This window comes from Phyllopteryx taeniolatus, chromosome 5, assembly GCF_024500385.1.
Source record: "Phyllopteryx taeniolatus isolate TA_2022b chromosome 5, UOR_Ptae_1.2, whole genome shotgun sequence".
Lineage (NCBI taxonomy): Eukaryota > Metazoa > Chordata > Actinopteri > Syngnathiformes > Syngnathidae > Phyllopteryx > Phyllopteryx taeniolatus.
Window position 1 is genome coordinate 12442114 of NC_084506.1, and position 24237 is coordinate 12466350.

General features: G+C 42.3%; 1 protein-coding gene across 2 annotated transcripts in view; it reads left to right on the forward strand.

The window, feature by feature from the left end:
* Window positions 1-6029: 6029 nt before the first annotated feature.
* Window positions 6030-24237, forward strand: part of itpr2 (inositol 1,4,5-trisphosphate receptor, type 2) — a 100823-nt gene continuing 82615 nt past the window's right edge. For both annotated transcript variants that reach the window (XM_061772768.1, XM_061772769.1), the window contains exons 1-14: window positions 6030-6380; window positions 13835-13905; window positions 14154-14272; window positions 14358-14444; window positions 14688-14846; window positions 15649-15747; window positions 17380-17463; window positions 17558-17704; window positions 18702-18797; window positions 19142-19186; window positions 21588-21739; window positions 22827-22926; window positions 23012-23172; window positions 23249-23390. In XM_061772768.1, the coding sequence (XP_061628752.1) occupies window positions 6289-6380; window positions 13835-13905; window positions 14154-14272; window positions 14358-14444; window positions 14688-14846; window positions 15649-15747; window positions 17380-17463; window positions 17558-17704; window positions 18702-18797; window positions 19142-19186; window positions 21588-21739; window positions 22827-22926; window positions 23012-23172; window positions 23249-23390 (1554 nt within the window). In that variant the 5' untranslated portion in view covers window positions 6030-6288. The remainder of the gene's footprint in view (window positions 6381-13834; window positions 13906-14153; window positions 14273-14357; window positions 14445-14687; window positions 14847-15648; window positions 15748-17379; window positions 17464-17557; window positions 17705-18701; window positions 18798-19141; window positions 19187-21587; window positions 21740-22826; window positions 22927-23011; window positions 23173-23248; window positions 23391-24237) is intronic.

Below are 24237 nucleotides of genomic sequence, written 5' to 3' on the forward strand. Positions count from 1 at the left end.
GACAAAAGTCTAATTAAGCATTGCTGGCAGTGACAGTATTTGTTGGTTGCAGCTGTTTTCGTGTGCTTGTCACACTGTTTCCCAACCTTTTAATAGATAAAAAAATGTTGGCACAATGGTTGTGAATTACCCAGCAAGAGAAAATTGCTGATTTGAAACTCCAGTATAGTTACAAAGTACGAACGGACACTTTGAAAACTGCCAGTCTATTTAAAGCCACAAGGAAATTCAATGACATTTAATGTTTTGCCACATGTTCAAGATTGCACTGACTACTTACTTTCAGAATTATGTGTTCCTTTTGTAGTTTTGTACTTTAGTCCCACTATTCTGAAGCAATAGACCAGTGGTTCTCAAACTTTTTGTACCAAGTACCACCTAAAAAAAATCTTAACTCTTCAGTTACCGCCCCCGTGAGTAAGATTAAAATACAATGGTGTAGTAGTTTATTCCTACATTTAGTATTATTGTAAGCCACTGTCACATTATGCATAGTTTGAACATTTAACACTGCGCTTACATATAGGAAAATAAAAAAAACTATTTAAATAAGGCTTCAATTAAAATGTACTGCACACAAAAAATAAATAAAACATGTACCTATAAACATATCTATACACACAAACAGTTGCAGTACATAAATTTAAATTAGGGCTGTCAATCAATAAATGTTTAAGCTGTCAGTCAACACTGGCATTGTCAGTGTTTTATGAATGTATTTATTAGTCAGCTGTCAACATTGGGGTTAAAAGAGTGCCAAGGCACACCATATTTAATTTCACGGGAATTTACATTATCATTATACTTTTTATATGAATATGACAAATATAAAGCTAAACTAACCTGGATGCACTGTATAGGAATAAAAAAAAAAAGCTTAAGCCACTGTAACATTATGTCCAGTTTAAACATTTAATTCAGTGATTATTTCACATACCCTAGAGGGAGCCCACATACAACGACTGGTACTCGCACCACACTTTGGCTACGTTCACACTGCAGTGCATGATGCAATTCAGATTTGATGTTTTTATGCAGTCGTTCACATGACAAAAACAAATACGGCTTCTGCTAAGGATGGAACGGGTCCGTGACGTCACACGCATGCGCACAAAACAGGACATAACATTGCGCGTGCACACAACCACGAGACGCCATGTTGAACGAAGTAAATACGGCATACGCATTTGTGGAAATTTCAAAGATTTTGTGCAACCGGAGCCAACATTTTCTTATCTTTATTTCTTCCTCTTTTCCTTTCGGCTTGTCCCTTTAGGGGTCGCCACAGCATGTCATCCTTTTCCATGTAAGCCTAGCTCCTGCATCCTCCTCTCTAACACCAGCTGCCCTCATGTCTTCCCTCACGACATCCATCAACCTTCTCTTTGGTCTTCCTCTAAGCTCTCTTGCCTGGTAGCTCCATCCTCAGAATCAGAATCAGAATCAGAATCATCTTTATTTGCCAAGTATGTCCAAAACACACAAGGAATTTGTCTCCGGTATTTGGAGCCGCTCTAGTACAACAGACAGTCAATTTACAGAACACTTTGGAGACATAAAGACATTGACAAAAAACAACAACAAACAACAATTGTGCAAAAAGATGCAGAGTCCTCAGTTCGAATGGCTAATATCGCAATAGTCCGGTGCAATGACCATTGTGCAAAGGGCACTGAGACTTCAAGGAGTGTATGCGGTTTAAAGTGACGAGTAGTGCGATAATCTGGGACAATGGTTGTGCAAATGTTACAGATACTCCTCAATCAGTGTGCAAATGGAGCAGATGCTACTCTGGCATGAGTGGCCACTATATGCAAATAGTGCAGCACGGCGAGACAACTACAGTGAGTGCACGAGTAATACATAATTGGCCCCACAGAAATGTGACAACGAACTCAAGTCAAAAAATTGCCAGCTTGTTGTAATGGAATTGTAAGTTAGCTGTTTAAGAAGTTGATTGCAAGAGGGAAGAAGCTGTTGGAATGTCTACTAGTTCTAGTTTGCATTGATCGGTAGCGCCTACCTGAGGGAAGGAGCTGGAAGAGCTGGTGACCGGGGTGGGGAGGGTCCGAGAGGATTTTGCACGCCCTTGTCTTAGTTCTGGCAGCGTGCAAGTCCTCAAGGGTGGGTAGGGGGGTACCGACAATCCTTTCAGCAGTTTTGATTGTCCGATGCAGTCGGAGTTTGTCCTTTTTTGTAGCAGCACCAAACCAGACTGTGATGGAAGAACACAGGACTGATTCGATGACCGCTGTGTAGAACTGTCTCAGCAGCTCCGGTGGCACGCCATGCTTTCTCAGAAGCCGCAGGAAGTACATCCTCTGCTGGGCCTTTTTGAGGACGGAGTTGATGTTGGTCGCCCACTTCAGGTCCTGGGAGATTGTAATTCCCAGGAACTTGAAGGTCTCGACGGTTGACACAAAGCAGCTGGACAACGTGAGGGGCAGCTGTGGCGAAGGATGCCTCCTGAAGTCCACGATCATCTCTACAGTCTTGAGCGTGTTCAGCTCCAGGTTGTGTCGGCCGCACCACAGCTCCAGCCGCTCCGCTTCCTGTCGATATGCAGACTCGTCACCGTCCTTGATGAGGTCGATGACAGTGGTGTCATCTGCAAACTTTAGGAGTTTGACAGTCGGGTTCGCTGAGGTGCAGTCGTTCGTGTAGAGAGAGAAGAGCAGCGGAGAGAGGACACAACCTTGGGGCGCCCCGGTGCTGATGCTGCGTGTGGATAAGGTGGCCTCCCCCAGCCTGACCTGCTGTGTCCTGCCCGTCAGAAAGCTGTAAATCCACTGGCAGATGGCAGGTGAGACGCTGAGCTGGAGAAGCTTGGATGAAAGGAGTTCAGGGATGATGGTGTTGAACGCTGAGCTGAAGTCCACGAACAGGATCCTCGCATAGGTCCCTGCACTGTCGAGGTGTTCTAGGATGAAGTGCAGTCCCATGTTGACTGCATCATCCGCAGATCTGTTCGCTTGGTAGGCAAACTGCAGGGGGTCCAGCAGGGGACCTGTGACACTCTTGAGGTGGTCCAGCACAAGACGTTCAAAGGACTTCATGACCACAGATGTCAAAGCGACAGGCCTGTAGTCATTCAGGCCTCATCATCCTTCTACCAATATACTCACTATTTCTCCTCTGGACGTGTCCAAACCATCGAAGTCTGCTCTCTCTAACTTTGTCTCCAAAACATCGAACCTTGGCTGTCCCTCTGATGAGCTCATTTCTAATTTTATCCAACCTGGTCACTCCGAGAACGAACCTCAACATCTTCATTTCCGCCACATCTAGCTCTGCTTCCTGTTGTCTCTTCAGTGCCACTGTCTCTAATCCGTACATCATGGCTGGCCTCACCACTATTTTATAGACTTTTCCCTTCATCCTAGCAGAGACTCTTCTGTCACATAACACACCTGACACCTTCCTCACCCATTCCAACCTGCTTGGACCTGTTTCTTCACTTCCTGACCACACTCACCATTGCTCTGGCTGGTTGACCCCAAGTATTTGAAGTCCTCTACCCTTGCTATCTCTACTCCCTGTAACCTCACTCTTCCCCCACCACCCCTCTCATTCATGCACATATATTCTGTCTTACTTCGGCTAATCTTGATTAATGCCTTTCTAACTTCCCCCTTACTAATCATTGCTACTTCCTGGTCCACCATACTTGCCTCTTCTACTCTCCCTTCGCTCTCATTTTCCTCATTCATCAACTCCTCAAAGTATTCTTTCCATCTATCTAGCACACTACTGGCACCAGTCAACATATTTCCATCTCTATCCTTAATCACCCTAACGTGCTGCACATCCTTCCCATCTCTATCCCTCTGTCTGACCAGCCTGTATAGATCCTTTTCTCCTTCTTTAGTGTCCAACCTGCCATACATGTCATCATATGCCTCTTGTTTGGCCTTTGCCACCTCTACGTTTGCCCTATGTCGCATATCAATGTATTCCTTTCGCCTCTCCTCGGTCCTCTCAGTGTCCCACTTCTTCTTAGCTAAGCTTTTTCCTTGTATGATTTCCTGTACTGTGAGGTTCCACCACGAAGTCTCCTTTTCTCCTTTCCTGCCAGAAGATACACAAAGTACTCTCCTGCCTGCCTCTCTGATCACCTTGGCTGCAGTGGTCCAGTCTTCTGGAAGCTCCTCCTGTCCACCGAGAGCCGTCTCACCTCTTCCCGACAAGCTGCACAACACTCGTCCTGTCTCAGCTTCTACCACATGGTTCTCTGCTCTGCCTTTGTCTTCCTAATCTTCCTCTTCACCACCAGAGTCATCTTACACACCACCATCCTATGCTGTCTAGCCACACTCTCCCCTACCACTACCCTACAGCCGGTAACCTCCTTCAGATTACATTGTCTGCACAAGATGTAATCCACCTTCGTGGTTCTACCTCCGCTCTTGTAGGTCACCCTATGTTCCTGCCTCTTCTGGAAAAAAGTGTTCACTACAGCCATTTGCATCCTTTTTGCAAAGTCTACCACCATCTGTCACTCCAAGTTCCTTTCCTGGATGCCGTACTTACCCATCACTTCTTCATCACCCCTATTTCCTTCACCAACATTTCCATTACAATCTGCACCAATCACGACGCTCTCTCTGTCTGGGATGCTCAGAACTACTTCGTCTAGCTCCTTCCAGAATTTCTCTTTCACCTCTAGGTCACATCCTACGTGTGGGGCATAGCCACTAATCACATTATACATAACACCCTCAATTTCAAGTTTCAGCCTCATCACTCGATCTGATACTCTTTTCACCTCCAAGACATTCTTAGCCAACTCTTCTTTTAAAATAAACCCGACTCCATTTCTCTTCCCATCTACACCATGGTAAAATAATTTAAACCCTGCCCCTAAACTTCTAGCCTTACTGCCTTTCCACCTGGTCTCCTGGACACTCAATATATCAACCTTTCTCCTAATCATCATGTCAACCAACTCACGAGATTTTCCTGTCATAGTCCCAACATTCAAAGTCCCCACATTCAGTTCTAGGCTCTGTGCTTTCCTCTTCTCTTTCTGCCGAAGAACCCGCTTTCCACCTCTTCTTCTTTGACTTCGACCCACAGTAGCTGAATTTCCACTGGCGGCCTGCAGGTTGACGGCGCTGGTGGCGGACGTTGTTAACCCGGGCCACGACCGATCCGGTATGAATTCTTTGGATAAACGCTCATATTTGTTTGGCAAACTTTTAAGCCGGACGCCCTTCCTGACGCAACCCTCTGCATTTATCCGGGCTTGGGACCGGCCTACAGTTTGCACTGGCTTGTGCCCCCCATAGGGCTGCATTTTTCTTATCTTATCTTTATCAGTTCTAAAGCATCTTCTTCTCACCACTGAGTGTTTTCTGCTCCTTTTGTCTGCAGTTTGCTTTTGTCGCGTGTCTGTTTTGTCTAACGTTTGTTGCCTTTTGATGATGTACAGGTCGGATGCGTCCATACTCCACCCATATCCGATCTACAGTATATCCATATATGAAAGAGGCTTGGGTCGGATAAGAAAAAAATGGAATTGTACTTTTCACATTGTCAGGATTCTGATACATGTCACATTGGGCAAAAAATGGGAGTTGACCTGCAGTGTGAAAATAGCCTTTGAGAAGCACTGCCATAGATGATTCAACTGTGATGATGTATGTGAACCCTTTGGAATTTCTTCAGTTTCTGCATTAATTGGTCATAAAATATGATCTGATCCTCATTTAAATCACAAGAATAAAAAGTCTGCTGAAACTAATACCACACAAACAATTATGTTTTCATATTTTTTTATTGAAAATAACACATTTAGAGCAGGGAGTAACAAGTGAACCTCTGCTACGAATTCTCTTAGAGCTAATCAGAGTCAGGTCGTACAGAAATTTAACATAATGACAAAAGGCGTTTGTTTTTTAAACTGCTAATTCCACTTTTAGGAAGAGGAAGAAATGCAGTGACGAAGTGAGGGCCTGTTGTTGTGAAGGGAATTTGCTCAGAAGCTTGTCAGGCTGCAAGCAGTCTCCGCCCCCTTGAGGTGGATGTGAAAAGCAGATCTCTGCCACTCTCTGACATACAGGAAGAAGTTCAATAAGCCTGACAGAAGACGCCACATCTTGAAGAAGCTCGTTTGAAATACATATACACGTCTTTTGCTCTACTATATAGTGGACCTGTTGGCTGATAAAGTCGAGCATGAAGAGGGAGTGTTGATGATCCGGACGCGGCGCCGTAACCCGTGGATTACTTCAAGCAAAGACATGGGGGAAGCAGGGCACGTTTGAAACCGATCGTCACGTCTCCGAAATGTCAGAGCACAGGTCCAGCTTCCTTCACATCGGAGACATCGTGTCTCTCTACGCGGAAGGCTCGGTGAACGGCTTCATCAGCACTTTGGGGTACGTCGCTTCTCGATGACCGTTCCCCCTTCTCTTTCAAACTCCTCAATCTCGACTACACTAACTTTCACGTGTCTCGCTCGCTGCTAAAAAAAGAAAAAAGAAAATCACACAAACATGTAAATGTGGCACCACAGCCGCTCACCCGTCGCAAATGTAACAGGTATGCAAAGCAGGAAGACAAAAGTGCAAACGTTTCCAGCCAACTTTCTTGGTTTCCTTTTTGGCTGCGTCCCACTGAGGAGGAAGTGTCGGATTCGACAAAATTCGCCGCTTGAGTCGCACCATGATCATAAGCAGTGAACTCAACAACAATACTGACAGGAGACTTATGATACTGTACAGTGTGAGAACAGTTAATTTTACTTTTACACGACAGTGCTATTTTTATATGACTAAATAGTGGGCCAAATAAACCACCAGGAAAAGTACACCCAATACAAATCGTAAAAAAAAAACTAAAAAAAAAACAAAAAACAACCTACAATCAATGTTAGAAATACCAAATCTAAACATGATGCGTTTCGTTTAACAATCTAACACATTGTTTGCCAATCGTTTTTCAGCCAAGGCAACGATTTATCAAAAGACAAAATTTCACAGCAGACCACCAAACAAAAATGTCACTAAGTATAATGTATGAAATAATGACAGTCACATCTCAATTTACTCACAAATGGACTTTTTCGGTGTGAAATCTAGGACCGTTTAAACGAACGCAGCAGGTGGATACACACCGGTCAGTTGTGCCTTTTTCCATCTCGTGGAAGAACATTCAGTTGTTCGGCATGTCACTATACAGTATGTTGCTAGTGTAGATAGAGCAACAAAGATGCGTCATTTGTGGTAAATACATCATTTTCTGAGCAATTTCTGACCTTTTTACTGCTCTGCCTTGTCTGTTACAAATCAATACCGTGCAGGCGTTCACCATGTTGAAAAATGCTGACGGCACACCACTTAAAACATGTTTGTGGTTACTCTACATGCGAGTACAGCAGTGCCATGAAAGCAAAAACAAGAGTTGAAACTGAATATTATTATATCATTTGTCTTCAAAGTAACTATGTTGACTTGTACGGTCATGTGACGTACATCCGGGCACTGGTCACAACGGCAGCCATTGTGGATTAGTGCAGTCAAGTGTTTGCACTGCAACCACAAATAGGATTTGACAGTGACAAATTATGGCTAATAAGTCTTTGGAAAGTTATCGGAGGGAATTAGATGTTATTTCAGGAAAGCGGTATGATGGTAAGTGTGCGATGATCGATAATAGGCCTTGCAAATGACCCCAAAAAATATACAGTGGAACCTCGATAGAACGGACTAATTGGGGAGGGGGGCGTTCGACATAGCTGATTGTCTGTTACATTGAAGCACTTTTTTTGAGCCCATATGTACCCGTATTGCTGTACAGTACAAAATTATTGTTTTGTAGTTTTGTTTTTTTCGTGGCCTAAAACGCCCGGTACAGTTACTGTACAAAGTTATTGCCAATAAATTATTTTTTAAAAAAGCTTCAAAATGTTTGAAAGTTTCACATTTGATCCAAACTTACCACACCGGGGTGCTTGTTCATGGTGGTATTGTTGACGTACAGTACTCATCATAGGCGAGTCGCTTTCATGAGCCGCGAGGAATTAGTGTTCTTCCTTGTGCCAAATACTGCGATTGGCTGGCGACCAGTTCAGGGTGTACCCTGCCTCTCGCCCGAAGATAGCTGGGATAGGCTCCAGCACGCTCGTGACCCTAGTGAGGATAAGCGGTATGGAAAATGGATTGGCTGGCGACCAGTTCAGGGTGTACCCTGCCTCTCGCCCGAAGATAGCTGGGATAGGCTCCAGCACGCTCGTGACCCTAGTGAGGATAAGCGGTATGGAAAATGGATGGATGGATGCATAGTTCCAAATATTTTGCTAAAGGCGAACGGCTTGACAAAAAAAACTGTTACTGTACCAAAAATAGCATTTTCCAGACTTGTGTTTTGTATTTCTCATAGCCATGATGCTCCCTCTCGCTTTATGCACAATAGATTGAACCATCATCACACGGCTGTCACGTTAGTGGCCACTGTTAAAGCTTTTTAGAGCAGATTTGTTATTGCAGAAGTGTGTATCAAACTGATGGGCGTTACCCAGTACCCAAGACATACCTCTTAGTTAAAAAAAAAAGGTTGCTGACCCCTAATCGAAATAAGTACATTTTAAGAAAGCGCTCACCTTCCTGAGGAAAGTACAACTTTCAAAATGCATTCCAAACAAATATAATATTAAACGTTTTGAAAAGAAATGTCAGGTTGTGTTGCAAAATGTTGTCTGTCTAAATGGTGTTGCTCCAGATTTCCAGCTACATATTGGGTGGCCTCATGCTGATATCCAATTTGTCTATACCAATCACACTCACTCCCAAAGAAACAGGAACTCAGACAGACACACTAAGGAAATAATTCTAACAAGTTGTATTTCAGAACTCTGTAGTACTACCCCAATACAAGGTTGTTTTTTTTTTTTTCTCCGACACAGTTCTTGGTGAGGCTTGATGACTTACTTGTAGAGGTCACAGGTAAAAACGGGAATGTCATTCAGTAGAGTGTAGACCTTTGCTCAGGCTGACTAATCCTTGTTTAGATCAACACCGAATTGTGTACCTTCATTAATTAGAAAGCTGCTTCATATCCCACAGTTTTGTCATTACAGTTATAAGAAATCATGGAACATTTTATGTGTAATGTTAACAGTAGTGAAAAAAATGCTGATTTATCAACTTTGTCTGGATTAATATAAAAATGGAATGGGTTCTTTGTATCATGGAAATTTTTGTGTACTTCTACTTACCAACGGCAATGTAAACTACCTCATTGACAGATGACATCAATCAGGCGCCTTTCCCGTGATGTATTATCGCTATGATTTTTGTCTCCTGCTGATGATTAATTTTTCAAATTGCTGGTTCAAGGTTTGCTTGTGCAATAGAAGCTGTACATGTAGTGTAAATACATGTTTGGCTACACCTTAGTCCACCCTGAACTGAAAGAGTTTCAGGTTGCTCTGTGGGAGCTACAGCCTGCAAAACAAGCATGATCAACTGGATGAGGAATAACTGCCCCACCCACTAGCCTCACGCCTCTTAATTCCCAATCTTGGTCTTTTTGGTTTGGGACTCTTAGTTCCTTGAAACAGTTTTTAAAACCATATTTTCTTTACATATCTTTCGCGGGTTTTCTCCGGGTACTCTGGTTTCCTCCCACATCCCAAAAACGTGTGGTAGGTTAATTGAAGACTCTAAATTGCCTGTAGGTGTGAATGTGAGTGCGAATGTTTGTCTATATGTGCCCTACGATTGGCCGGCGACCAGTTCAGGGTGTACCCAGCCTCTCGCCCGAAGATAGCTGGGATCGGCTCCAGCACACCCGCGACCCTAGTGAGGAAAAGCGGTACAGAAAAAGGACGGATGGGATGGATCTTATTCTTGATTTCAAATGTGTTTTAAAGCATTGTCAACTGTTGTGTTCTTTATCATTTGGGTCCTCAGGAGGAACCAAATTTCTAATTTGGGGAACTCTGCTTTAAACTGTTCAAGTTTTACATCAGGAGTTTCACAGAAAAGCTCCTGAAATTGAATACGACCTGTGTTGATGCATCTGCAAAGAGCAGCAAAAGCGAAGAGTAAATATTAAAGTGTCCATGATGTGATTGTGTGACTAAGCAGTAAAATAACTCCTGTATTTGATTGCCAACAAGTGCTCTTAACACCTTGAGAGAGCACCGAGGCAAAGAGCCACAGCCCTTGTGAGCACACTTTAACTTGAGCTGGGCGGAGTGCCTTTGTTTACATAGGTTAACATGAAATCTCTTCGGCCCTTACACGCCTTTATGTTCCAAACAATCAGAAACCAGAAGACTTTCAGGGTTATTACAAGTTCACCTGGGCCATCCAGATTGATCCCAGCTCTTTTCATCTTGGATCTTGTGCTCTAATTTGATGCTATGTGATACTGTGCTGCTGTGATAACTGCCTGAAAAAGTCCGTACGGTGGAACCTCTACAGTTGAACGAAAGTCCGGGACCCTGGCCACCCTCTGATTTGTTCAGATTTTGTAATAAAAAAAAAAAAAAAGAAAAAGAAAATCCCATAGGAACAAAACAAAATGAAAATAATATTTTCCAGACAATTTCTTAAGCACTGTCGTGGCGGCAATCCCCGAACCCGTTGGTGGACACCAACAGTGAGGGATGCCGTCAAGCTGAAGGAGTCCTATCGGGCCTTTTTGGCCTGTGGGACTCCTGAGGCAGCTGATGGGTACCGGCTGGCCAAGCGGAATGCAGCTTTGGTGGTCGCAGAAGCAAAAACTCGGGCATGGGAGGAGTTCGGTGAGGCCATGGAGAAAGACTTCTTGTCGGCTTCGAGGAAATTCTGGTCCACCATCCGACGTCTCAGGAGGGGAAAGCAGTGCACCATCAACACTGTGTATAGTGGGGATGGGGCGCTGCTGACCTTGACTCGGGACGTTGTGAGCCGGTGGGGAGAATACTTCGAAGACCTCCTCAATTCCACCAACACGAGGGATCACAATTCCCATGAGGGAGCAGAGTCTGGGTTCTCTGAGGCGGGCTCTCCTATCTCTGGGGTTGAGGTCACCGAGGTGGTTAAAAAGCTCCTCGGTGGCAAGGCCCCGGGGGTGGATGAGATTCGCCCGGAGTTCCTCAAGGCTCTGGATGTTGTAGGGCTGTCCTGGTTGAGACGCCTCTGCAACATCGCGTGGACATCGGGGACAGTGCCTCTGGATTGGCAGACTGGGGTGGTGGTCCCCCTTTTTAAGAAGGGGGACCGGAGGATGTGTTCCAACTACAGGGGGAGCACACTCCTCAGCCTCCCTGGTAAGGTCTATTCAGGGGTGCTGGAGAGGAGGGTCCGTCGGGAAGTTGAATCCCAGATTCAGGAGGAGCAGTGTGGTTTTCGTCCTGGCCGTGGAACAGTGGACCAGCTCTACACCCTTGGCAGGGTCCTCGAGGGTGCATGGGAGTTCGCCCAACCAGTCTACATGTGTTTTGTGGACTTGGAGAAGGCGTTCGACCGTGTCCCTCGGGTGGTCCTGTGGGTGTGCTTCGGGAGTATGGGGTACTGAACCCCCTGATACGGGCTGTTCGGTCCCTGTACGACCGGAGTCAGAGTTTGGTCCGCATATCCGGCAGTAATTCGGACTCGTTTCGACTTACTTAACATTTCGACTTACTTAACGTTTCGACTTACTTAACATTCGTAACTGCCGTAAAAGTTTAAAACTAGTCAACCACTGTTAATGATAAACATACAAACATTACAATACTCAGTCTTAAACTGACAAAAACTGAATGACAGAGATTCACAGCAGCAACTCACATCCCTCATCTAATTTTTTTTTACATTCTAAGCTGTTACATAAATGTATAATTAACTTAACCCTTGTTAAAATGTTGAAAAAACTCCTACTTGCAGTAACCTTGACAACAATTGACCACACTGCTCAAAATGTGTCTGCTTACTTCACAGAGCTTTTGGTTTATATTAGTCTTTCATTCCCACATTCTTCTTCTTTTAAAGCACCTTGTTGAGGTTTGTTTTTAATTTTGGAAATAAAATATATGTTCAGAGGTAATCCTTTGATGTTCATGTATAAGGTGCACTGTAGTGTGACGTCTTGATTGATCCCAATTTTTGTGCTGAAGATTTGTGTAACTTTGGATGGATACTTTTCCAGAAAGTTTCAGTCCGATTCTGAATTGAATGACCTGAAAGGCATTTTGTTTTAGTGGTTCCACTATTTCTTTTTCTTTTTTTCTGTACGGTGTAAGTTTACAACTGACTTCTAAGTGTGGATGTCATTACTAGTCTATGTAATCAACAGGTTGAAGCATGCTGCTCCAGGTGTTTGTTGTTTAAAATCTCCTCCACATGTAATCTGTTTCTTCTCCAGTTTTTCTTTTCCCGACAACTCCTGTGTGTCCAGCCTGGTTGCTTTATCTGTGGTTCATGGTTAACCCAGTTACAGAGCAAACTGGACACACTGAGTATGATCGTCAAAGCTCCTCCCCTGTACTAAAGCTCCTTTCTCTGTGGATTCCAGTTACTTATTTGGGAGCTTTTGGCACTTTCTAGTTTAGCTGTTTTGCACTCCATGATGCCACCTGTTGGCTTTTACTGTTGTTTTCCCCAATCTGACACTAATAGGGACTTTGTAGGAAATAGAACTCAGCCTGTGGCTTGACAGTGCTCAAGTGCAGTGGAATGTATTAGAAAGAAAGGGATGGGCTTATTAAAGCAGTTACCAGCTTCACATGAATTGTGTGAATTGTGCATTGCATTACAGCAGGATGGATGGATTTGCTTGTGCATTTCAGCCATTATATATTTGTATTGAATTACATGCTTTTTGCCTGGAAGTACAGCCAGTAATAGTAGTTATGTGGCAATAAAACTGTCACCATTCATTGACCACAACTTTGAAATGTAATGACCTCCATCACAAGTAGGGAAGGGCATAATAATCTCCTAAGTGATTGTTAAGAGTTCAGTCAATTTGTATTGAATTGATTGTTGATTTAATCGTGGACTGCTTGACCACAACCAGCAGAGATGCTATTAATTCAGTCTGAACTTGTTTGCTGTTCAAAGAAAGGGAAGAAAAATCAAGTTGAGCTACATTGACGTAGACCTCTAGGCGCTATTCCAAAACTTGTCAGAATAGCAAGATTCTCCTCAACATGACACTGGCACAGAACATTCAGAGAGATATTATTACATTCTATTATCGCCATTATCGATCGAGGAAATGTAGTCAAATGCCCATCCCTAATTGCAAGAGCTGCATCTTGTATAGCTGTTTTGACTGAGACTATCAAAGCAGTATTAATTAAAAAATAAGTTTTTATGGTCAATATTTATTGTGGGTGTATAATTGAATACATCAATCAGACTAAGTGTCGCTTTTAAAATTGGACTATACTCAACTTGACAATAAGGATAAAATACTAAAAAAAAACTAAAAAAAAAACAGCCCTCAGTATGATGCATTAAACATATTTTGAAATTAATACCCATTTGACCGATGACACAGCTCTTGTACTAGATCTCATTAGTGCAGTAGCATCTACTATTGTAGCCTAGTGAGTGTAAGTTAGTAATGTTGAACCATGGAATTCTTAACTTTAAAAAAAACAAACAAAAAAACCTTGTCTCTAATCAACACTGCACAGTTTCCTCTTGTGGCAACATCCCACTGGTGCCCACTTTAATAGCCTTCAATGGCTTCAGCTTGATGAAGAAGAGCAAGAACTATGCACACACTTGATAACAAAGGGCAACTATATGTCAACACCAGGCACACACTATCATGGCTAGTGTACATTATCGGCTACACGGACACCAATAACTTTTCAATATCTTGATTGCATTTCTGTTGGTATTTTCTGCAGTCTTGTCGATGACAGATGCGTAGTCCAGCCTGATGCGGGAGACTTGGCAAACCCTCCCAAAAAGTTCAGAGGTATGTGAAATTAGTGGCACACACAAAGAGCATGCACGCACACAGTCAAGGCCAACCAAGTGCTACACTCAGTGTTTTTTGTGTCACTGTGGCTCCAGTAATGTTTTGTTGCATTTAACTGACTTAGCTGGCCTCTGCTTGGTAAATAAACCTGACCTCCAACTAAAATGCATGTTTGCCGTTATGAAAGTCTTGACTCATGGAGATGATGCCTGCATGCCTGACTGCTTTGTTCATCTCCTCTGCAGATTGCCTCTTCAAGGTGTGTCCCATGAACAGGTACTCTGCCCAGAAGCAATTCTGGAAGGCGAAACAAGGAAAACAAGGAAACAACAACACGCAGGCAGACTTATTCAAGAAGTTACAAGTTAAACTTTACCCGGCCCACATCAGTTGTCATGCTCAAAGATCTTATATGCATGCCTTATAATGTTTCTGTTTTTGCTACCCAGCATGCCGCAGAGCTTGAGCAGAAGCAGAATGAGTCTGAAAATAAGAAGCTCCTTGGAGAAGTTGTTAAATACAGTAATGTTGTCCAGGTACAGCCAGTCTGCAAACACTTGTCAGGTTGTCCTTCACTCCAGAGCCTGGTTGTGTTTATTCTGTTTATCAGGGCTTGTCACTATAGTTGCAATAGCCTCCAGTACTCATTCATTACATATGTAGTTAAATCAGTTGCTTTGATTTTATAAGGCAGGTTCTGCTTTAACTGTTCTTTCCTTGAAAGTAAGATCCACTATTATACTGTCAGCCTGTGAATGTGCCCAATTCTTGGCTCACAGCTCCTGCACATCAAGAGTAACAAGTACCTGACAGTGAACAAGCGTCTCCCAGCCTTGCTGGAAAAAAATGCCATGCGGGTTTCTCTGGATCCAGCTGGGAATGAGGGATCCTGGTTCTACATTCAGCCTTTCTGGAAGCTTCGCAGTGAAGGAGACAATGTAGGTGCCCTTCTTCTTGCACTTGTCATTTCTACTGTCATAGTGCAATGCACCAAAATGGACACTCGTGCAATCGTCTAGATGATTTGTCCAATTCCAGTAACTTTTCTGATTTTGTCCCTTTTCTTTGGCTTTAGCATCCTATGGTTAAAGGTATTGCTCTTGATTGTGCATGACCATTGCTCACTAGTGGTTTAGATTAAGAAGCATGGTTAGACAGGCTATGCCTTTCCTCTACCCTGTTTGTCACGAATTATGCTTCATTTTATTGTAAATATTCCATTACAGCATTGGAAATAGTGTATGAAATAACAGCATTCAAAATCACAATGTGCTTCAGAGTAGTTGGTCAACATGATATTGAGATAAACTGTCGTAATTTTAAAAAATTGGCTCACACAGAATGTAATTATTTTCAAATGTTAGTACACTCCTCCTGCTTGAAATAGTTTTTCTAAGGATAATTTTTTTTAAATACAATATACTGTGCAGTAAATGGAGAAGGATTTGCTGTTCATTGACTTTTTTTATTTATTGTGTAATGCTGGAGAGCATGAGCTGTGAGACCTTGTATGCTACACTTATGCCCAACTCACCGTGGCAGACATACAGTACTTCTACGTACATACTATTTGCAGTGAGCATGTCAACAATTCACCCTGTTGCACACAACACATCAAAAACTAGGATGGGGCGGATATTTGCAGACACTTGCATGGAGACACTTTTGCATTCATTACATTAGGATGTTTGAAATCAATTTCCCATTGAGAAAAAAAACCCTGTCAAACTTGATTTTAAGGTGGTGGTTGGAGACAAGGTTGTGCTGATGCCAGTGAACGCAGGGCAACCTCTTCATGCCAGTAATATTGAGCTGCTAGACAACACTGGCTGCAAAGAGGTGGGACCACTAATACATGAACTTAAGTACAGTAATCCCTCGCTATATGGCGGTTCACTTTTTGCGAATTCAGTGCATTGCAGATTTTTTTTCAAGTTAATGTAGTGCAGTTTATTATTTGCACTTCTCTGATACAGTTAGCTTTATTAGCTAATATGATTTTAATGTGGCAGCAGTGACTCACATAAAGTCAATTGGGCTCTTATTCTTAGCAGAAAGAGATACCTCCCTGAGTAAGCTAAACTCATACATTTGGTATAAATCACTAAATTGCTCGAGGAAACAAAGAACCTACCCAGAAAGCCACTGTCTAAACGTAAGGCACACTCAGTTATATGAAACAAATTAACAAATACTAACTTTAGCTAGGGCGGCATGGTGAACGACTGGTTAGAGCGTCAGCCTCACAGTTCTGAGGACCCGGGTTCAATCCCCAGCCCCGCCTGTGGGGAGTTTGCATGTTCTCCCCGTGCCTGCGTGGGTTTTCTCCGGGCACTCCGGTTTCCTCCCACATCCCAAAAACATGCATTAATTGGAGACTCCAAATTGCCCGTAGGTGTGACTGTGAGTGCGAATGGTTGTTTGTTTGTATGTGCCCTGCGATTGGCTGGCAACCAGTTGAGGGTGTACCCCGCCTCCTGCCCGATGACAGCTGGGATAGGCTCCAGCACGCCAGCGACCCTATTGAGGAGAAGCGGCTCAGAAAATGGATGGATGGATAACTTTAGCTAATGCACATGCTCATAACATTATGGACAGGAACAAATGCAAGTAAAGAGCAATGTTTAGCATGATTTTCTACAACTACAGTTATGTAGTTAAAAACATCAGCGCAATGAATTCTGAGTTCCCATAATGCTTTTAACTCTCTACATTGGCAGGACTGTCAGTGTGAGGAACAGGGCCAATGCTTTAGGCAGGAAATCACCTGTTCACACCATGTCCGCAGGGGCCTTTCATCCCATTAAAGCAGCTGAACTGGGAGGAAATACTTAGCCACTTTTAGCCAAATGCGGAAGTAGGTTGCATTCTGTACCAGATAGGTACGTGCTTGTGTAAAGTGTGTGGATGGTGACCTCAAGTGGACAAATAAAATACCTGCACATCTGCAAGGCATCATATATGGGCATTGAATTGCATCTATCCATCCATCCATCCATTTTCTGTACTGCTTATTCTCACTAGGGCCGCGGGTGTGCTGGAGCCTATCCCAGCAAGAGGCGGGGTACACCCTGAACTGGTCGCCAGCTAATCGCAGGGCACATATAAACAAACAAACATTCACACCTGCGGGCAATTTACAGTCTCTCATTAGCCTTCCGTGCATGTTGTTGGGATGTGGGAGGAAACCGGAGTATCCGGAGGAAACCCACGCAGTCATGGGGAGAACATGCAAACTTCACACAGGCGAATCCGGATTTGAACCCGGGTCCTCAGAACTGTGAGACAGATGTGCTAACCAGTCGTTCACTGTGCCGCCAATTGCATCTATGAAACTAATAAATATATTTAAAACAATAAATAATTGGTCACCACGAATTTAATTTAGTGCGGGCGTTTTCTGTGATAAACGAGGTTTTACTGTACTATAAGTTTCACTGATTCACCTATTCCCCTTGCTTTATGTTGCAGGTTAATGCAGTCAGCTGCAACACCAGCTGGAAGGTCACATTGTTCATGAAGTTTAGTGACTACAAGGAAGACATCCTGAAAGGGGTTTGTTCTTTTAATTCCATTTGTGTGTATCCTTTAGTGAAGCTGTTTGTGGGGTTGATGGTGTGATATGCCATGTTTGGATGTCTCCTCCCAGGGAGATGTGGTTAGGCTCTTCCACGCGGAGCAGGAGAAGTTTCTGACCTGTGACGACTACAAGAAAAAGCAGCATGTCTTCCTCCGCACCACACTGCGACAGTCTGCCACCTCTGCCACCAGCTCCAAGGCTCTATGGGAAGTTGAGGTGAAACATGAAATAATTAACATTTTTGGGATTTATTATAAACAGGGTTCAGTATTCTACTGACACATGTGGCGAGCTAGGACTTTTAGTTGGAAGTGAAGTGCTTTTGTAGCCATATACAGTAAGAAGCTCTAATTTGTTGTTTACCACCCCTTCATTTTGATTCTCTGAATGCCTTTTCAATTGTATCTTTACTTGTTGTGAAAGTTCCTTGGAATCAGCTTCAACTGATTTCCCAAAATTCCCTTTATTTACAACGCCAGCTGCTTACACTATATTTGACACCAGTCAGAAACCCAAAAATGCCATGTCATTCACTGTGAGACCAGATCCAGCAAAGGGTCGAATTCAGAGGAACAATTAGTGAGGCATAGGTTGCCAGCACCTTGATCTAATCGAGTCGCTCTCATGGTCCACTAGTTCAGTATTGATTTTTATTTTTCACCCTTTTGGGCCACTGTATTTATCACTTATAATTGGTAATGTGGAGAAGAGTCTCAAAAGAAAAACAATTACCGCAGTCCGGACCTAAAGCCCTTATAGCTTGCTAATGCCATGACAGACAGAGAATCTCATGTTCAGAGAAATGTTATTATTCTGTGATATGATCCGATTGTTTAACAGGATTATTGAAAGCAGTTATGGTTTGGAATAATTGCATTTGTCATCATAGTCTGTTGGACTGCTCAAACATTTTAAAATGGTTGAGGCCTCATGTTGTGATCTTTAGGGGTGAGTGAAGCAACCAAACGCGTTCAAGGAATGACAGGTATATATAGTGTACTCACTGTATATGATTGAGTAAGTCTTGAGTATAGCATTGACATTCAGAGTGAGTTGGAATTTAAGAACGCAAAAATTTTGTACAGGCTGTATTTTGCCAGGATGAAATTCTTCTGCCTAACATCATTTCAGAACAAATCTAATTCACAATGGAAAAACAATGATGTTTCTCTGCTTTTGTTTGTTTGTTTGTTTGTTTTTTGCACCTTCCCAGGTTGTTCACTATGACCCTTGCAGAGGTGGGGCTGGTCAGTGGAACAGTTTGTTTCGCTTCAAGCACCTCGCCACTGGCAATTACCTCGCAGCTGAGGTGAGGCAGTTTCAACATAACACCCTTACATTTTTTTTTTTTTTTTAAATATAACATAAGGAATTACCTTAGTTATGTCACAGACCATTAGTGTATTAGATAAATTTATTTTTCATTGTAATTTTGATGATTATTAACGTTTAACTTTTTTGATACTGTATACTTTTTTGATACTGTATGGGTGAATAAGCCCTGTTGACAAGGATGATAATGTGCTGTAGGTGGCACTGTTTCCTTTGATACAGGTAGCATCTGTAGTTTTGATGATGGTTAATGGTGATTGGTTTGATAATTAGAAGAAAATACTTCCATCAAGGTCATTTTTTATTTCTCTTTCTTTGCAGGAAAACCCTGAATTCAAAGACAAAACAATTGAGCCTAAAGGAGAGGTGAGTTTGTCTAATGATGAGATTGAGCTGCTAAATGGCATCCAAGTGACCTCATCCTTGCACCAATACATACTATCATCTAATAATCAATGTTAGCAATTCGTTAATCAGGAGGCGGGCTAGTTTATAGATCATGTTACGCCATGAGATGAGTGGGACCGCAAGAGAATGAGTCATGAGGAGTTGTTTGTCTTAACTCCAGGTCCCCCCCTGTCTCGTTATACAATTTTGTAACCTCTCTTCGACTCACAACTGAGTAAACACAGGCTCATGCACACAAAACACGCGCATGCCTACTCCTATTCTATATCTAGATTCTTAAGCCCCTAGCTACCTCACACATTTGTATTCAGGCAATAAGCACACACACAAACTGTCTCACCCTCACACAGTTTCTTATGCCTACGCTGAATTTCAGACACACAGGGGGCTCCTTACATAATGTCTGGATGTGTGTGTGTGTGTGTGGGTGGGAGGGGGGGGGGTGCTCTGCGAAAGGGGTGGGAAGGGTAGAAGACGTGCTGTCTGCTCTGCTCCGCTCGTCTGTGTTAAGCTGCTGGGGTGAGTCACCAGCGGACTGGGGGGCAGGTGCGCGGTTTATGGAAGCTGAGGTGTGAAGGTACCTCTTGGGGGCTTCCCATTGACATGCAAAGAGCAGTGGGTGGAATTAACACACTAACTGCTACATCTATGCCATGCTAATACTGCAGTATTCATATTGTAGCGATATCTGTGCAAAACGTGGAAGAAAGCTATCAAACTGCCATTCAGAAAACGTCTAATCTAAAAGATCAGATTTGGAGACAGCTTCATTTACCTGTGTTCTTTGAGTGAATGAAGGTGAGACATATCTGACATGTCAATCAATATACTCACACATAGAATCCTAGAGGTATTAATTCAACAGGGGACTGTAGGTTATTTGGCTGCATAAGGGACACCTATGGGACAGCAGCTTTTGATGAACAAATTATTCATGTTGACCTGCCATTAGACGCTCATAATCGGGCGTTTCTACGCCATTTTGTGGGGTGCTGAAGCACACCCAAAGTGAATAAAAGGATCCCTAAATTTGAGAGATCTTTAGAATTTGTATTTATTTATTTATTTTTTTTACCTTTGTGTCCTTTTCTAACAAGCTAAAAAAGTGTAAAAAAACAGTACTTGGTTGAACCGTATTTTTGTATTCCCCCCCCCCCCCCCCCTTTTTTTTTTTTATCCCCTTAACCTGTCAAGTTTAGCTGCATGGCCATGCAGATTGGTGGATCTGTATGCTTTCTATGCTGCAACAGGGGAGTTTAAAATACTCCTTTTGTTTATTTTTGTAGTTTTATTTTTTTTTATTTGTATTTTTTTTTAGTTATTCTGATGTTTATTGAAAACACAGCCAGGCAGAAAAGGGCTATAGGGGGCAGGCAGAGGGACTGAACGAACAAGGGGAATATGGGTGCGAACTACAGCAGAGCAATAGTTAAACAGTCTAGATATTTGAGTATAAGTAAAGTAACGTTACAAACTCAAGTCCCATTCATATTTGTGGAGGGGGACCGTAGATCACTGTTTATGGTGTTAGGTTGGAGTTAACTAATTTTATTTTCTAGCTAGGAAACGTTACAGGTGGTCAGATACCATTGGCCTATTTGAATTGGAATGTGTTTGTCCGAGTGCGCGCGTGCATGCTTCCGCCCATCTAGCCCGTTTCTGTGGGTTCCAATTTGAAGCACCCCTGAAATGAATCCCAGCACCCATAAACCTCTGAATGTAGAATTGCCCCTGCTTATAACACTGATTTTCAATTGAGTTTATGTCAGGGTAATGTGAGGTTCCACTGAATGGCATCAATGTTTTAAACACCGAGGAATACACTAACTCGCTTACACCACATTAAGCTGAGTGTTGTCCTTCACCAGTGGAAACCCAGTGCCCACTGCACAGTACCTAACAGCAACCATCCCAAGTTTCCACTTAATTTCCCATTTCTTATCATTAATTCCCATGGAAAGTATCCATCTTGTCCAAAGATCCCAAAATCCTTTCCATGAAAAGTTTCTTTCAATTCGAATAACGCATCATTTTATTGTCTTTATCAGGACCGAATCTAGCATTTATATTTGTACCTAATGAAATATTCAGCTTGAGTCAATCAGGTAATTTCTTCAGAATTTAACAAAATAAATTAACTGCCATATATGTCATCATTTGTGACACATTTTGAATAGGTAATCAGTAAAATAAGAAAATATTCTGGTCAGTGGTTATGTGATGTTATGTATAAATGTAAATGTCCATGACTTTCTCATATACATTGTAGAGCTGCAGATAATAGTGCACAAAACGCAAGCATTGCCTTAACAGTACATTTACACCAATATCTCTGCTGTCTGTATGTTTGTTGCTGCAGAATGAGACTGACTCTGTATATTGCAAGAGAAAGCATCAAGCAGCAGACAAGATTGCTTTCACGCTGGTTTCTGTCAAACATGGTAATGACATAGCCTCCCTCTTTGAGCTGGATGCCACCACGCTGCAGCGGGCTGACTGTCTGGTGCCCAGGTCAGTATCTGACGAGTGACTTCTACTTAAATTGAATTCAGGAGGGGAAATTAGCTCCGTTTATAGCAATAATACAGGATACAATAATTTATAAAGCACTTTTCATAAAAACAAGAAAACAAAAAAAAGTGGTTTCCTGGGTGAGTTTGTTCAAATAAAAACAATTTAGCAATAGTAGTTTATACACCAGGCCTATTCAACTACATAATGAAAAGGGCCACCTTTAAAAAAATTTTTAAGGGCCCAAGGGTCGGACATATGCTGTTCCATTATACTCACTTAACATGAGTGATCACGTTTTTGATGCTTTTATTTTCCATGACTTTCATTTGTCATAGTACACACATAGATATTGAACTAGGTGATTTAAACAAAGCTGATTTAGTTGTACAGCAGTATTTAAAATGCACACAAAAGTGCATTAAAAAAATAGTTGCATCACAGCAGCATTTTAAATACAAAGTGTTAACAAAAAATTTGTTTGAATTCATTTTCTTAAAAAAAATCTTTGAACATATTTTTCCCGGTTGTTTGACCTTTGAGGGGTAACAAGCATAGTAAGTCCCCTCGAAAGCCGTCACCGTTAAAATACATTAAAAAAAATAATAAATTGCACATACAAAGTTGAACTATGTATCAGTTGTCTGTAAATTTGTCTCCTGTCAGCTAATAAAGATGATTCTGATGTTAGTTTGAATGCACAAGCCCTCTGTGCAGAAGAAGAGGACGTAAAAGATTAACCGCTTCATTGTCACGTGTACGCCTCGCTGTTGCCCCCTGCCACTGCGGAGGACATACTGCTTGAATCAGCACTTCTCTAGCGGGCCAAATGAAAATCAGTTGAATAGTACTTGCATAGACCATATACTAATTATTATTATTATTCATAAATTTTATTAAGGATTATGGCAATGCAATTCAATCTGCATTATGATTTCTGCGGTGGTCAAAGTTAGCGAAAAGACAATTTGTTCCTCTCAAAAGATGAACAAATGAAAAAATATAATATGAATAAAGCTTTGAGTGTCATGTTGTTTCTGCAATGTATTGATCATCTGTTTAAATTTCTGGTTCCATCCTTCCACAGAAACTCTTACGTGAGGCTCAGGCACCTGTGCACTAACACATGGGTGACCAGCACCAACGTGCCCATTGATGCAGAAGAGGAGCGCCCAGTCATGCTAAAGGTTTCCACATCTACCCTCTCACAATCAATGAATGTGAACAATCTAAGATATATGACATGGACATTTCCTGTGGCTGTCGCAAAAGATTGGCACCTGTTCTACTAAGGAGGATAAGGAAGCTTTTGCGATTGTATCCGTTCCCCTATCAGAAGTCAGAGACTTGGACTATGCCAATGATGCCAGCAAAGTCCTGGAGGCCACCGTGAGGAAGCTTCAATATGGAAACATTGCTCAGAATGAAAGGAGGTAAAGTCAAGTAGGGTTACAAGCTTGTCTTTAGAGTTAATGATTATATGTTTTTGTACCTTAAAATCATTTGCAGATTCGTGACTAAGCTGCTGGAGGACCTGGTTTTCTTTGTTTGTGTGGTTCCAAATAATGGCCAGGAGGTTCTGTCCGTAGTAACACCTACACCCAACCGAGAGAGGCAGAAACTGATGAGAGAACAGAACATCCTTGCCCAGGTCAGCACAAATATATTGATAGACGTATGTACGCACACATGATACTTAATATGTTAAGTGTGGTAATATACAGTAGTTGTCTTAAGAATGCAGCCAACAACATAAACACACTGTTATACAGTACATGCAAATATTAATGACTTTGCCTTTGCAAATATAATAATGCTCAGTCAGATAGGAATTATTTTATCAGTATGTTTGCATTGCGGACCTGTGATTAACTGGCAACCAGTCCAGGGTGTACTCAGCCTCTCGCCTAAAGTCAGCTGGGATCTGCTTCAGCTCGACCATGACCCTGAACAGGCTAAGCGGTAGAAAATAGATGGATGGATGCAGTATAGTTGTAGTTTGCACTGGTGTAAACGCTGCAATGCCGTATAGTGATGTATTTTTCTAATGCTGATTTACAGTACATAGTTAAAGTGACTTTATTCAGTATATGCGCAAGCAACTTTCGCATTCGGCAAAACAGGTTGAAGCCCTTCCTTCCAACATTTGTAAATGATGGAACCCTATCACAGGAGACTGTGACAAAGCAACTGTACAAACTTTAAAAGTCTACTATGTCTTTTGTTTAACACAAGATGTCACCACAGAGCCACCAAAGATGACAATATCTGATGTTTAGGCTTCGTTGGTGTTTAACTGTACGCATATCATATCGTATTTGTATAAATAAATGATATACCGGTACATGTATTTAACTTTTGTCTGAAGACACCACTCATAAAGAAAACAACTTTTTAGCAAGTTCGGCTTCGAACCATCATGTCATCAAGCCATAGTTATGATCGGTAGCCCAGCATACACAGGAAGTCCACTAACCTGTTTTACAGGTTTGGTCACA